Source organism: Myxine glutinosa, chromosome 11 (genome assembly GCF_964187855.1).
Source record: "Myxine glutinosa chromosome 11, kmMyxGlut1.1, whole genome shotgun sequence".
Classification (NCBI taxonomy): domain Eukaryota; kingdom Metazoa; phylum Chordata; class Myxini; order Myxiniformes; family Myxinidae; genus Myxine; species Myxine glutinosa.
This window is the reverse complement of record NC_136271.1, coordinates 97,608,264-97,624,881: the sequence shown is the minus strand read 5'-3', so window position 1 is coordinate 97,624,881 and position 16,618 is coordinate 97,608,264. Positions and strand designations below refer to the sequence as shown.

Sequence of the window (16,618 nt, the reverse complement as noted above, 5' to 3'; positions counted from 1 at the left end):
GTTTTTTAAGGTTTTAGGTTAAATCCAATATGGTTTCCAAACCATGTGACCTATGATGTCATAAATTTAATATTTCAATACAAATGGGTCATAGATCATGTGCATGCAATTTCAGATTTTTAGGATAAGGCATTCAATTAAACTATATATGGCTGGTATACCACTTCACCTATGAAGTCATCATTATCCTGCTTCTGTTGCCCGTCGTGAGTACTTGACAATGTGACAAGTTTTTAAAATTTCGATTCAGCGGTTTCCGAAAATAATTTTTATTATTATTTGTGTTTAATTCAAAATGGCTGCCATAACACGTGACCGTTGACGTCACAATTATAATAAAAACATTGTGCATGGGTGTCACTCCTACCCTGAAAGTTTCGTCTCAATCGGACATATGGTTGCTGAGAAAAACGAGGTTTAGACCGTACGGACGGACGGACGTACAGACAGACAACCCGAAAACATAATGTCTCCGCCCACCTTCGGGGAGGAGGTATTTAATGCCTTTAATGCGTTAATAATTTAATATTTAAAAACAGTATTTAATGCCTTCAAAAAATCATAGTTAAATGGCTCGATAAGAAAGCGCACAAGAAGTTTCAGTGTAAACTTGAAGAATAAAAACATTGGATGGGAAGTTAATGTCATTGACGTCATAATATTTACCTCCACCACCAAAGGTGGACCGGGTTAATGTTTTCACAACTGTTTGTTTGTCTGCGAGTACAATATCTCAAAATAATACATCTATATATGATGGACGTATTTGGGTAAAGATCTGGATCCGGATCTAGATGGAGAATTTTTACCCTGCGCTCGCGAAGCGAAAAGCAGAGTTAAGCATTCATGTGCGTACGTGTGCCGTGTGCCGTACGTGTCTGCCTTTTAAAAATTCATTTTCTCAGCAACCGTTGGTCCAATTGACATGAAATTTTACCATATAGGTCATAGGTCATAATTAAGACGTCATAGGTCATGTGGTACAGGGGCCATCTTGGAAAAACCTAAAAATGTTGCACCTCTTTATCTCCAAACCGCTGCATGGAAAAAATTGAAACGTGGCTCATTGTAAAGAACTCCGTATGGGGAATAGGTGTTGTTAACGATGACGTCATAATTCGACAGGGACAACGCTTAGTCTGATCAGTTTGAAATGTATTGAGCGTGATCTATGGAACAATTATATTAGAGAATATAAATTTATGATGTCATCGGTCACGTGGCCTGGCAGCCATATTGGATCAACGAAAAAAAATGTTCAAAAGCAAAAGAGTTGGCTCACACCAATTTGACTGCGCAGGGTAAGTATTCTATGAATACCATCCAGTTGTTATGTAAGTGCTTCTTCATGACTGAGAAATCGGGCCAAAAACGATAAATAGCACAGACTTGGTACGAATACGACAAAACTTGGTGGCTGAGTTGGATTAGTGAGAAGAACAAGCAGATTCGATTTTGGTTCAGGTCCGGATGCAGGTCCGGCCTTTCAGTGGGATACAAAACGTAAACTGTTTAGGCTGGTGGAGGTGTGCGCTCGACCCATTGCTGTTCTCGTCGTCCTTGCAAACCCAGTCATAGGGCCTGTCTTACAGCTGTTGAATCTTCCGGCAAATGTTCACATGTAATTGTTGTGAGCTTAAACCCAACTAACCTGGCACAGTGAGCTAGTGGCGACAGAGCGAAATACTCCAGGCGTGTTGTGATGTTACTAACCTGGCACAGTGAGATAGTGGTGACAAAGCGAAATACTCCAGACGTGTTTTGATGTTACTAACCTGGCACAGTGGGCAAGTGGCGACAAAGCGAAATACTCCAGACGTGTCGTGACGTTACTAACCTGGCACAGTGAGATAGTGGTGACAAAGCGAAATACTCCAGACGTGTTTTGATGTTACTAACCTGGCACAGTGAGCTCGTGGCAACAAAGCGAAATACTCCAGACGTGTTGTGATCTTACTAACCTGGCACAGTGAGCAAGTGGCGGCAAACCGAAATACTCCAGACGTGTTGTGATGTTACTAACCTGGCACAGTGAGATAGTGGTGACAAAGCGAAATACTCCAGACGTGTTGTGATGTTACTAACCTGGCACAGTGAGCTCGTGGCAACAAAGCGAAATACTCCAGACGTGTTGTGATCTTACTAACCTGGCACAGTGAGCAAGTGGCGGCAAACCGAAATACTCCAGACGTGTTGTGATGTTACGAACCTGGCACAGTGAGATAGTGGCGACAAAGCGAAATACTCCAGACGTGTTGTGATCTTACTAACCTGGCACAGTGAGCAAGTGGCGGCAAACCGAAATACTCCAGACGTGTTGTGACGTTACTAACCTGGCACAGTGAGATAGTGGTGACAAAGCGAAATACTCCAGGCGTGTTGTGATGTTACTAACCTGGCACAGTGGGCAAGTGGCGACAAAGCGAAATACTCCAGACGTGTCGTGACGTTACTAACCTGGCACAGTGAGATAGTGGTGACAAAGCGAAATACTCCAGACGTGTTTTGATGTTACGAACCTGGCACAGTGAGCTCGTGGCAACAAAGCAAAATACTCCAGACGTGTTGTGATCTTACTAACCTGGCACAGTGAGATAGTGGCGACAAAGCGAAATACTCCAGACGTGTTGTGATGTTACTAACCTGGCACAGTGAGCAAGTGGCGACAAAGCGAAATACTCCAGACGTGTTGTGATGTTACTAACCTGGTGCAGTGAGATAGTGGCGACAAAGCAAAATACTCCAGACGTGTTGTGATGTTACTAACCTGGCACAGATGGGCTAGTGGTGACAAAGCGAAATACTCCAGACGTGTTGTGATCTTACTAACCTGGCACAGTGAGATAGTGGCGACAAAGCGAAATACTCCAGACGTGTTGTGATGTTACTAACCTGGCACAGTGAGCAAGTGGCGACAAAGCGAAATACTCCAGACGTGTTGTGATGTTACTAACCTGGCACAGTGAGCAAGTGGCGACAAAGCGAAATACTCCAGACGTGTTGTGATGTTACTAACCTGGTGCAGTGAGATAGTGGCGACAAAGCAAAATACTCCAGACGTGTTGTGATGTTACTAACCTGGCACAGATGGGCTAGTGGTGACAAAGCGAAATACTCCAGACGTGTTGTGATGTTACTACCCTGGCACAGTGAGATAGTGGCGACAAAGTGAAATACTCCAGACGTGTTGTGATGTTACTAACCTGGCACAGTGAGCTGGTGGCGACAACGCAAAATACTCCAGACGTGTCATGACGTTAATAACCTGGCGCAGTGAGATAGTGGTGACAAAGCGAAATACTCCAGACGTGTTGTGATGTTCCAAACTTGGCACAGTGAGCTAGTGGCGACAAAGCGAAATACTCCAGACGTGTCGTGACGTTACTAACCTGGCACAGTGAGCAAGTGGCGACAAAGCGAAATACTCCAGACATGTTGTGATGTTACTAACCTGGAACAGTGAGCTGGTGGTGACAACGCAAAATACTCCAGACGTGTCATGACGTTAATAACCTGGCACAGTGACATAGTGGTGACAAAGCGAAATACTCCAGACGTGTTGTGATGTTACAAACTTGGCATAGTGAGCTAGTGGCGACAAAGCGAAATACTCCAGACGTGTTGTGATGTGACTAATCTGGCACAGTGAGCTAGTGGTGACAAAGCGAAATACTCCAGACGTGTTGTGATGTTACCAACCTGGCACAGTGAGCAAGTGGCGACAAAGTAAAATACTCCAGACGTGTTGTGATGTTACTAACCTGGCACAGTGAGCTCGTGGCGACAACGCAAAATACTCCAGACATGTTGTGATGTTACGAACCTGGCACAGTGAGCTCGTGGCGACAAAGCGAAATACTCCAGACGTGTCGTGACGTTACTAACCTGGCACAGTGAGCAAGTGGCGACAAAGCGAAATACTCCAGACGTGTTATGACGTTACTAACTTGGCACAGTGAGCTCGTGGCGACAAAGCGAAATACTCCAGACGTGTTGTGATGTTACGAACCTGGCACAGTGAGCTAGTGGCGACAAAGCGAAATACTCGAGACGTGTTGTGACGTTACTAACTTGGCACAGTGAGCTCGTGGCGACAAAGCGAAACACTCCAGACGTGTCGTGACGTTACTAACTTGGCACAGTGAGCTCGTGGCGACAAAGCGAAATACTCCAGACATGTCTTGACGTTACTAACCTGGCACAGACGAGCTAGTGGTGACAAAGCGAAATACTCCAGATGTGTCGTGACGTTACTAACCTCGCACAGTAAGCTAGTGGCGACAAAGCGAAATACTCCAGATGTGTTGTGATGTTACTAACCTGGCACAGTGAGCGAGTGGCGACAACGCAAAATACTCCAGACGTGTTGTGATGTTTTTTTATTCAATCTCTGCTCACCTTGAGTGGTGAGCAACACTTCCTCGGCATTGTTTGGCAGGCCCAACCAGGCTGGAACTTGGGTGTCAGGGAGCTGCTCCACCCACTGCACGAACTCTTCACGCCTGTGATGTAAAACAACAACAACAACTACAAGATATCAGTCACATTCACAGCCATTGCCTCCGTACCTCTAAGTAATTTTTGGGGAATAATTAAGTTGTTTTATTGCAAATTGATGATGCAACTTTTTTGATTAATTGAGCTGTGTAGTCTCTATTTTTTCCGTTTTGGTGAGAATGATAGACAAAAGGTCATCAAGATCCTTAACGTAGAGACGATATATGTTGAGGGAAGAGGACTTCACGAGGTTTCGTGAAATTAATTTTATAGTTTATGTAAATTTGGGATGGAGAATATAATATCGTAAAATTGATATGGAAACGTTCCAATGAGACAGGACGCACCTTTCAAGATTGGTATCCTTTTGACGAGTCCATAAGTCGAAGGAGGGTTTAGAGGTTGTACAGGTACATTGAACCCCAAGGTACATTGAACCTGTCCATTTCTCTCATTTTATTTGTTTCCTGGCTGGCTCCCTAAGCCTGCACAAGTAGAGCCGGCAGGTGGGGCAGCCATCTTCTTAATCCTCTTCAGTGTGGTTTGTGTGAACATAAAAATATGAACCGCACTGTTATCAGCCAGTTGTTGACCTGGGTGGTTAATTGAAGGAGATAATTTAAGCATCCATAAAGGTGGTAGATGGGACACTCCTCCACCAGGTGGTCTGCAGTTTCAATTTCTCCACAGTCACAACTGGCTGAGTCTGTGTGGCCCTGGGGATGCATGCAGGTGTTAAAGCGGCCGACCCCTGTCCTCAGGTGGTTGAGGTGGCACCGTTCTTCCTGTGGCAGCTTGAAGAAAGCTGCATGGGTGGAGACAGCTACCAGGTGTTGTTATCTGCACATGGGCTAAGTCCATCTCCACTCATTGAGGAGCCATTGATGTCTTCCCTGTCGATTGTTGATCCGGATAAAGCACTGTTTATCTTCAGAAGATAATTTCCAAGTAATTTCCTCAGAGATTTTGCTGTGGGGAGGGGTTGGGGTCATGTACGCAGCTTTCATTGCAGCATCAAGTCTGAGATTGTGTGGTGAATTACCAGCAAGGTAAGAAAGATGATGAGCTGTTGTAGGTCGGAGACAGTGGCTGACAACTCAGAGCTGAGTTTAGCTTTGCGTCCACTTTCTTGATATGCACGCTTCGGCCCCAGACAGATACACAGAACTCTGCAGGAGCACAGACTAGTGCCAGCTTCGATGTTCGTAGGTTTGAGAAGGCACCTCCCTAGTCAGGACAACAAAGTCCTCAAAGCAGGCTGACTCTGGTTGCTATTTCCCCTGATACACTCTCCACGTCTTGATGAAAGGAGAAATGCCTATCTAGGTTTACCTCTACGTAGATGGGGGTTTTGGAAAAAGGGAAGGGGATTCCATTTTTGTAATTGTATCTCTAGCTGTCTGCCCACTTCTCTGTTGTGAATGGGGAAGGCTGAGAACATGGTCTTCTGCACCTTGGACCAGAGCCGCCATTGGAGGTAGGTGGTGTGCATCGCTTAGAAATCCTCGAAGAGGGTCTGCTCAATGTCCTCGAAGGTTTTGCTGGCATGAAAGATGTGAGCTTTGCACCAGAGGATTGTGGGACGTCAGACGTGTGAAGGCTGAAGAGAGCACGAGCCAGAACAGATCCCTGGATAACTCCATTCTTCAGAGTAGGTGTCTGGCTTGAGTGGCAGTTCCCTATCGCTCAAAAGTATCGGTTAGTCAAGAGTTTTTGGATGCTACCTTCATCCAGATGTTTAAAGGAGGGCATGCTGACACACCCTGGTTTTACCCAGAGAGGCCTGGAGGGTGTTCATCCAGGGGGACAAGGTCTGGTTCCTCGTTAGTCTGGTTAGTCTCGTTAGTCTCGTTAGCCTGGTTAGTCTCGTTAGCCTGGTTCCTCATAAGTCTGGTTAGTCTCGTTAGCCTGGTTCCTCGTAAGTCTGGTTAGTCTCGTTAGCCTGGTTCCTTGTTCGGCTGGTTAGTCTCGTTAGCTTGGTTCCTCGTTAGTCTGGTTAGTCTCGTTAGCCTGGTTCCTCGTAAGTCTGGTTAGTCTCGTTTGCCTGGTTCCTCGTAAGTCTGGTTAGTCTTGTTCGTCTGGTTAGTCTCGTTAGCCTGGTTCCTTGTTAGTCTGGTTAGTCTCGTTAGCCTGGTTCCTTGTTAGTCAGGTTAGTCTCGTTAGCCTGGTTCCTCGTAAGTCTGGTTAGTCTTGTTAGCCTGGTTCCTCGTAAGTCTGGTTAGTCTCGTTAGCCTGGTTCCTTGTTTGTCTGGTTAGTCTCATTAGCCTGGTTCCTCGTTAGTCTGGTTAGTCTCGTTAGCCTGGTTCCTCGTTAGTCTGGTTAGTCTCGTTAGTCTGGTTAGTCTCGTTAGCCTGGTTCCTTGTAAGTCTGGTTAGTCGCGTTAGCCTGGTTCCTCGTAAGTCTGGTTAGTCTCGTTAGCCTGGTTCCTCGTAAGTCTGGTTAGTCTCGTTAGCCTGGTTCCTCGTAAGTCTGGTTAGTCTCGTTAGCCTGGTTCCTCGTAAGTCTGGTTAGTCTCGTTAGCCTGGTTCCTCATGTCTGGTTAGTCTCGTTAGCCTGGTTCCTCGTTAGTCTGGTTAGTCTCGTTAGCCTGGTTCCTCATTAGTCTGGTTAGTCTCGTTAGCCTGGTTCCTCATTAGTCTGGTTTGTCTCGTTAGCCTGGTTCCTCATTAGTCTGGTTAGTCTCATTAGCCTGGTTCCTTGTTAGTCTGGTTAGTCTCGTTAGCTTGGTTACTTGTTAGTCTGGTTAGCCTGGTTAGTCTCGTTAGTCTGGTTAGTCTCGTTAGCCTGGTTCCTCGTTAGTCTGATTAGTCTCGTTAGCCTGGTTGCTCGTTAGTCTGGATAGTCTCGTTAGCCTGGTTCCTCGTTAGTCTCGTTAGTCTCGTTAGCCTGGTTCCTCATTAGTCTCGTTAGCCTGGTTCCTTGTTAGTCTGGTTAGTCTCGTTAGCCTGGTTCCTCGTTAGTCTGGTTAGTCTAGTTAGCCTGGTTCCTTCCAATCTGTACCATGGACAGCTGGGGTTGGCTTGTGTTTCCACAGGGAATTAGCAGGTCAGTTTTTGACAATTTTTAATTAATCAAGAAAATTTTAATTAATTTCAATTAATTTGACAATTAAGGTCAATTTTTGAACTAAGCTGGTGGGACACCTTCCCTTCATATTCTTCATTCATGTAACCTTGGCTCGGCAACAATGCCAGGGTAGGATCGATCACACAAATTTACATTTCCAAATCCCTCACTGCATCCAGCAGTGGCCCCAAGGTACACTCTACTTCTAAAACATGTAATTAATAAAATACTCTCGCCCTGCATTTCCTTGAGGACTTTTATTGTTACTTTTCAACATTATTACCTGATTCCGTCGGGCATAAGAATACGTGAAGCTCCATCTGTCGCTGGCACAAGAGGGAAGTCAGGGTCGAAGCTTTTCGGAGTGAACAAGCGCTCCAGGAAGGTGTTGAGCAGGCGCTGGTCAAATTCATTGTCAATACGGCCTCCGTAGATAGATTGTGACATGAGAGTTTTTAGCGCGGCCCAAGGAACCTTATCTGGTGATATGTTCTGCCGACCCTGTAGGTAGAGGATTCCTCAAGTTCAGACTTTAGGACTTTTTTTATTCCCAAATGCTTTTAATACTTTCTTTACGACTGGCTTTTCTACTTACCTTGGATGCCTCGTCGAGCCAGGTATCAATGGTGTCACAGGCCGAACGTAGGTCTGACTCGCCAAATTCATAGCGCTTAGCCCAACCAAGGGGAGCATATCGCAACCTCTCCTGGACTACGGCGTGGAACCAAGCGAGCAGAAAATACAGGCGGGCACGCTCACTTGGAGCCTTAAGGCAGTCGAAGGAATTGGAAAGGAGCGAGAAAGGAAGTGGTGGGAAGGAAGGATTGCAGAAAGAAAGAAAACAGAGCATTTAATAATGCAGAGCCTGCCAAGGTGTATAGATTACAGTAGATCTGAAAATGACCAATCTATATTAAAGTAGATCTGCGTGCGGATTACAATAGCTTCTTCCATCCCTTTGGGAACGAGCGAGGCTAATGATGAATAGCAGCATCCAGAGAGCAAAGCGATGAAAAGATCGTATGAAAAATATTTTTGACTGAAAAATGTGCAGGCATGCCTCAGATAGTCATGTTGGTCAGTCAGAAAATCAGTCATGTTGGCCACGGCTTCAGCGATGAAGAAGAACTTGGAAAATAAGGTAAACTTATGCAATGTTATGAATTAAGGTAGAACTTCCACTATTTGTTTGTTTGTTTGTTTGTTTGTTTGTTTGTTTGGAAACAGAGTATCTCAAAAAGTTGTGGATGTATTGGACGAAATTTTGTGGAAATGTTTGGTATGTGAGAAAGAGGAAATCAAATCAAATCAAATCAAAAATGGTTTATAAAAAGCATGTCTGGCAGCTAATGGCTGAATTACACATGCATAAGAAATTATTAGATTTTGGTGAAGATCTGGACATGGACCTGAATCCAATAATTTTAAGTGAATCTTCACCATTGAGAGATGGGGCAAAAAAAAAGATATATAACACGATATCTCAAAAAGTTGTGGATGAGTTACGACTAAATTTGGTGGATGAGTTGTGTAGGTGACAAGAACAAGCCGATTAGATTTTGGTGCAGGTATGGATCCAGGTCAGGCTGATCAAAATGTAAATTGTTCAGCCAGGCGGAGGTATGCGCTCTACCAAGTGCCGTTGTAGTTATTTACTCTTCCACTATCTTTGTTATCTCACCTACCGCCATCTTGATATTCAGGACGTGCATTAAAGCAGGAAATATGTGATTATGAGCATTGGTTATCATTTTATAAATATAAATTCCTTTAAAATTATTACACTACATATAGTACCTAATCAAAATGGCCTGTGAAAAAATCAAAGGGAGGCGCAAAGCGCACCTCTCTTTATATAAGGGATCATTTCTCTGTATGCAGCTTTAATATGGGGACTGAAAATACGTTTCCCGGCTTCTACTGGACGAAATTGGCTGCAAATGTCAGAAGTTAATGTTTTGTACATTGAGGTAATATGTTCCAAATTTCAGTAACGTCCGTTTCAACATTCATGGGTTTTATTTAGAAAACCCTCAAAATCACATTGGTTTCTGTCCGTCCGTCCACCCAAAATGTGTTGGTGCTCATATCTCAAGGGCTTTACATTGAAACTAGCTGAAACTTGGAATATACATCGGCCAATAGGTCTAGTTAATGGCTTTCGATACAAATTCCACCTAAGTGCTATAGTTTTTATTTTAAAATTAAATATATATCAATATATATATCAATATATATATCAATATATATATCAATATATATATCAATATATATATCAATATATATATCAATATATATATCAATATATATATCAATATATATATCAATATATATATCAATATATATATCAATGTATATATATATATATATATATATATATATATATATATATATATATATATATATATATATATATATATATATATATATATGTATGTATATATATCTATAAATAAATACAAAAAATATATACACACTTTATCACTCTTCAAAATGTTATTACCCAAATCAAATGTTCTGGCTCAATGGCCTAATGGATAAAGCATCAGACTCCTAAGCTGGGGAGTGTATGTTCGAATCCCATCTGGGTGGAATATTCTTTCCCCTTACTTTTTCAAGTCTTTTATATCATCTTGAATAAAGTCTTGTATGATGAACAAATGCATTTTGTTTGTATTTAAAATGTATCTTGTGAAAAATGCCAGGGGCATAGAAAAGGCCCCTTTATATGGGATGTGCCATGTAGCAAAGTATAGAAAAGAAGGGACATTATTGGGTAAAATGCCAGAGGCAGAGAAAAGGCCCCTTTATATAAGGATATGTGCCATGTGGCAAAGTATAGAAAAGAAGGGACTTTCCATAACTTGTAGAAAATGCCAAACATTTTTGTTTAGTCCAAACAAATAGTCCAAACATAAACAAAAATGAACTTTTCTAGAGCATTACTTTGTTCCTCCTAAGAACACAAGGGTAGTTCAGCATGCACACGAAATTTTTTGAATGCCCCTTATTTTGTATGATTTGGCATTTTCTACAAGTTATGGAATGTCCCTTCTTTTCTATACTTTGCCACATGGCACATACCTTTACATAAAGGGGCCTTTTCTATGCCTCTGGCATTTTACCGAATGATAAAAAGACAAGATCACGTTTACATCACATTCATATATAACAAAGGAAGAAATGGATAGAACAGACTTCCAGCAGCATGAATAATAACTATCAGAAAATCCCAATGATGCTCACTGTACCCGGCACATCCTGGATACAGGGATGGTGCTGAAAGTGCGCTGCATGTTAGCCTTGACACCTGGCGGCGGCTCAAACACAAAAATCCTTCCAGCACGCAGCAGGTTCACCGGCACCTGTATGATGTCATGACGTCCGATACAACACACAATCATCACTTGGCAACTGTCATTTCTTGCCACACTGGATGACACAATAGCTCAGTGGTATCATGCTCTCGAAGGAGTCCGAGAAAGATGTGCAACGGTACAGGTGAAACTACAAATTGCTATCCTGGTGCTGTGCAGGTTGGCATGGAGCGAGCTGTTCTTTAGAGCAGACATCGGTGTCCTATTTTTAATTTGCCGTCCCATTTGCGAGCACGCGCTTGTTCACGTTAAAGACTCTACGGTGAATTCCAAAAACCGTTGGACAGTGTGTGCACCTGGCTAAATTATAAATGGATTCCATGATCTACACGCGGAACCTGCAGCAGCGGCATATAGTAACACCTGAGTGATGATGCAAATATTAGAGCAAATTCTTCATAGAAATCCTTAACTAAGTTATTTACCCAGAGTTATTAAACCACAAGGGATGCAACAACATCACTCGAAAATTGCACTTGCCTTGGGGGTGATTTCCATGGTGAGGAAGAGGCGGAAGGCAGCATGAGGCTGCAATGAGTGCAGCTTCTTCTCCAGCTGAATGAGCCAGCCTGGTGCTAGGTGTCCATTCTTGAGCACCACCCACCTGGCCAGCAGATGCACAATGTGAACCATTTGGCTATTTGGATGTGGATGCAAATCCTGTGTTTATACCATCATTCTGATTTTTTACTCACCTTGGCCCGAAAGTACATATACTGAAAAAGAACTTGCTTCTCTTGGCAGTTTTAGATTTTAAAATATTTTTTCTCGCACTGGATGTGGTTTCCATCGAAATAGGTAAATACTGTAAACTAGACTGTTGAGAGTGAGCATGCGGCTATAGGAGTCGACTTTGTAGGGGCTCCAAGGTTTGATTACCCAAAATTAACAAAACAAACTTATGGGGTGCTTGGCACTCCTTGGGGAATCGAATATAATTAACTTTAAGAACATTCTGTTGAGCTCAAAACATTTCTTGGCAATTAGGAGGCAAGCTTTAAAAAATAAAGAAAATAAAAGAATAAACAAGATTACGTCATGCAGAGCACGATACTTGCAAAATACGTGGCCCCCAAACTCTCCCCCCCAAAAAAAATTCCATTGATACAGCAAATTGTCCAATTCATCAAGATTAAAATTGACAATCTTGATCAAAGCTCGGGTCAATAGGAAGAAAAGTGACGATTTTTCAGATGAAAAATGATTTTGGAAGGTTGACATCGAGTTGACCTTTGACCTTTTGACCTCAAAAATAGTTGGTTACCCTATTTAGTGACTCGATATGCAAATGCTGTTCAATTTTCAAGTCAATCGGTTGAGAATTGATGGCTTCTTAGATGAAAATTGATGATTTTAAACATTTGACCTTGAGTTGACCTTTGACCTTTTGACCTCAAAAATAGTCCATTTCCCAATTTAGTTACTTGATATACAAATGCTGTTCAATTTTCAAGTCAATCGGATTTAAAATGGCGATTTTAGAAATTTGACCTCCAGATGACCTTTGACCTCAAAATCAATAGGCTTCTCAATTAGGACGACCTATACAACTTGGTAAAGTTTCGTGACGATCGGTTTAGAATTGTGACCTGTAGGCCGGTGACAAACAGACAAACAAACAGACAAACAAACAGACAGACAAACAGACAGACAGAACCACGAACGCACCCGACCAATATACTTGAGAAATCTTCGATTTTGCAAGTAACAAGCATCAAATACCCTACTGGATTGGAGACCCGACTTTTTTGTTTGTTCCAGAGAGCCACCACTCTCCTCCACCAAGACCCTCATGTGAAGTTGTTTTATTTATGGCTGGTTGAGCACATCAGCCTATCAAGGGAAATGTTCCTTCATTAATTGTGTTTTGCTGGGTTAATTAATTTAATGATTTCGTTTTAATATTCAATCCGCAGAGAGATCAGGTGAGTGTAGATAGTACAAATGTAACAGGATAGAGTGATGCAACGAAAATGGAGGAAGGTTCCAATAGGTGAGTGTGGTGCTTGGATGAAGTGAGGCATAAGACACATAAATGCATTTGCAGCATATAATATATATATATATCACCTTTATACAAGGTTTGTTAAGAATCCCTTCAGTGGTTCACAAAATATAGTGGTCACCATCATGGACGATCACATGCACGGACAGCCATAATGCATGGACGGACGCATGCATGGACGGACGGATGCATGGACGGACGATCACATGCACGGACAGCCATAATGCATGGACGGGCGCATGCATGCATGGACGGACGGATGCATGGACAGACGATCACATGCACGGACAGCTATAATGCATGGACGGACGATCACATGCACGGACAGCCATAATGCATGGACGGACGCATGCATGCATGGACAGACGATCACATGCACGGACAGCCATAATTCATGGACGGACAAATGCATGCATGGATGGACGGACGGATGTATGTATGTATGTATGCATGGACGGGCAGTAACGACGCATGCACGTATAGTAATATGCATGCACGGTTGAACAGTAACATGCACGGATGGATGGATATATGCACGGACAGACGAATGCACGGACGGACAGACATATGCACGGACGGACGAATGCACGGATGGATAGATGCATACACGGATGGACGGAAGCATATACACACAGACGGAAACATGCACGGACAGATAGAAGAATGCACGGACAGACGACCAAAAACAATAATTCCCCTGGCGCCCTTAGCAACCGAGGGATGGTGCATTGAACCAATGTGTCTGCTCCATGTGAAACACCAACCTGGCCGCTTGTACTCGGGTGGAGAAGCTGACCGGGTCCTGGGCTACACCATCAGTGCAATTGCTTTACAATGTCAACAAGTGTGTACAGATAGATTTTTATAACTGTTTTGTGATAGTATAAATATCTGAAGTGGATACTTTGCTTCCACCATTTATGTCTCATTACCTTCCCGTCTTCACAGCTGAATTTATAGCCTTCTCTGCTTGGCTGAATCCTTCGGCGGAACCTTAAAACAGGATTGGGGGCAATGAGGAAGTCACCAAAAGGGCATTTCTGAACTCCTTCAAGGTCAAATTTGTGAGCGAGCTTCTTCAAGATGAAACAAGATTATTGTAATATTTAGATGAAGAGTCAACAAAAGGCTTTAAAGTTCCTGAACACTGAGGATTATCAGGGTGAATATGGAAGGTGAGGGCTCTTGTAGATAAAGTGTTATCATTTTGAGGAGGTAAATGATAGCATGATGGAGTTTACAATCAGAGAAGGTAAACAGGTGCATGCATGGTGTGTTGAGTGCTCGCAGTAAGGTGAGTGTGATCTGTCCCACCAATAGCGATGGAAGCAAGTTGCTTGTTTTCTTCAGCTGCTAAATCTTCAACACGTCCACTGGCATCATATCCTGGCACCGAACACATCAGCACAGGGGTACCTGGCTTTACCTGGCAAGACAATTGGCAGTAGGTAAAGAAAGAGGAATCAGCTGATGATAATGAATTTGAGTTAAGGTTTAAGATCACCATGATTTTGTACGTGAAGAAAGATGGACAAGATTAATGTAAAAGGTTAGGTGTTTCCATCTTGATTATTATGATGGTCTGGTGGTGAAGACCCCACAAGTTGTGGGTTCAAATAGGGCTTCAGATGCACTATTAAGGATTTGGATTCTAAACTCCTGTACCTGGACTACTTTTATGAGAATCTACGATGTAACTATGATATTCTCAAAAAAACCAGCTGGCTCACTAATGATCTTCAGAAAAGGGGATCATCTAGATCCCCCACCTTAGATAGTCTTACCAGTCCACACTTTGTTGTTGATTTTTTAATGCTCTGAGGACAACTTGGGACAGACATCAAAACACTGCCTATGAAAAGGTGTTGACCACCCAATGTCACCTTCACAAAATAATAAAACAAGAGCAGTTGTGAGTTTAAAAATCAAGATGATTAAGTTTGCATCACGATTAATCCCATTCATAATTACAGATTAAAATTGAGGTGATATGTATCATCTAATTACTGCTAATTTCAAATGATATATACTGTATACATATATTGTTGCGTCAATGGCTCAACTAACGTCGAGCACGTTGCGCTGCAGGTTAAAATCCCGCAATGTACCAATCAGTATTAATTCCTGTAGAGACTTTTTTTTTTACAATCGCCTGAGGAGAGGGTATTGCATTTAAGTCCGTTTGTTTGTTGGTTTGTCTGTCTGTTTGTCTGTTTGTCTGTCTGTCTGTTTATTTGTGTTTGTTTATCCGCACAGAATAAATATGATTTTCTATGCAACCGTTGGTCCGATTGACAGGAAATTTTCAGCATAGGTGCACCTCCTCCTGTATAATGTTTCAGTGATAATTATGACATCATAGGTCACGTGGTTCGGCCGACATATTGGAAAAACCAAAAAACTTTGCACCTCTATATCTCCGAAAGTGCTGAATAGAAAAAATTGAGACATGGCTCATTGTAAAGAACTCTCCATGGGGAATAAAATATGTTAATGGTGATGTCATAGGTGCCTCCATTATGAAGTCATAATTCGACAAGTACAAAACTTCTTCCGATCAAGATGAAATTTCTTGAGCATAATCTAGGGATAAATTGGTGGAGAAAAAAAAAAAATGATGACATCATCCGTCACGTGGTTCGGCCGCCATATTTGTTTTAACACAAAAGCCTTAAAAACACTGAAAACATATCCTGGCGAGGGTCTGCAATCTCTGATTGCTCCTTCTTGTTTGTTTTGTTTTTTGTATACAAGATTGAGGCTTGTGTAAGAGCTAGTACATTAAACACACATTAGCACATAAAACACAAAAAGCAAAAACGGACACAAAACAATAAAAGGAGGGGGAGACAAGATGGGAAGAGAAAGGGAAGCACACAAGCACAACTGTAGAGAAAAAGGGACATCAGGAGACCTGTGGAACGGAGAGGGCTGGGGGCAGTGGGGGAAGGGTAAAGGAGGGGGGAGGGAAGGGATACACGGTATGAAACAAATTGCCACTACTAGGAATTTCAGGAATGAAGTCGGAGATTGAAAGAGGTGGATTTGGGGGGTATTACCGGGGGTAGAAAAGATCAAGGTTTTGGATGGGGGAAGATAAGAGATGGTGGTGAACAGCTGTTTTAAATACCTGGAGGGAGGAGTAGGATTGAAGAGGGTGAGGAAGTTTATCCCAGGGGTGGGAGAAAAGAGGAATGAACGAGTGAAGGTGAGCACAGAGTCTTGATTTTGGCATTTTGGACGTTCTGAATGATGGCGATATTATGCTCGCGCGCACGGGCTGTGAAGATTCACAAGAACCTTATAGCTCTTATAAAACCATAACGGGTTTATTCCCAAACAACAAAAGCAGGAGAAAATAAATTCAATAACAACTATATACACTTACAGAGGTAAAACAAAGAGGTAAAATAAGTCCCATAAAAACCAAGGCACCTCTTTCCAGTCACAGTCACAGATGGCAGCAGGACTTTTTTTTTTTTTTTTGTATACTGAATCGAGGCTCGTGAAAGAGCTAACATTTACTTCACAAACAAATCAACCAGACAAACAAAATATATAAAAAGAGGGAGCAGAAGACAAGATGGGGAGAGAAGGGGAAGCACACAAACACAACATTTGAGAGCAGGGAGATGTGTGGAAGGGAGGGCTTGGGGGGAGGAGGCATGGGAA

The 16,618-nt window shown here is 42.6% G+C and overlaps 1 protein-coding gene across 2 annotated transcripts in view; it reads right to left on the bottom strand.

Moving 5' to 3' along the window:
- LOC137437086 (cytoplasmic dynein 1 heavy chain 1) overlaps positions 1-16,618 on the bottom strand; it is a 263,109-nt gene that overhangs the window by 26,140 nt on the left and 220,351 nt on the right. For both annotated transcript variants that reach the window (XM_068131446.2, XM_078786887.1), the window contains exons 70-76: positions 14,261-14,372; positions 13,879-13,939; positions 11,422-11,545; positions 10,816-10,929; positions 8,160-8,330; positions 7,848-8,065; positions 4,399-4,502 (exon numbers count right to left, since the gene is read on the bottom strand). In XM_068131446.2, coding sequence (XP_067987547.2) covers positions 4,399-4,502; positions 7,848-8,065; positions 8,160-8,330; positions 10,816-10,929; positions 11,422-11,545; positions 13,879-13,939; positions 14,261-14,372 — 904 coding nt within the window. The remainder of the gene's footprint in view (positions 1-4,398; positions 4,503-7,847; positions 8,066-8,159; positions 8,331-10,815; positions 10,930-11,421; positions 11,546-13,878; positions 13,940-14,260; positions 14,373-16,618) is intronic.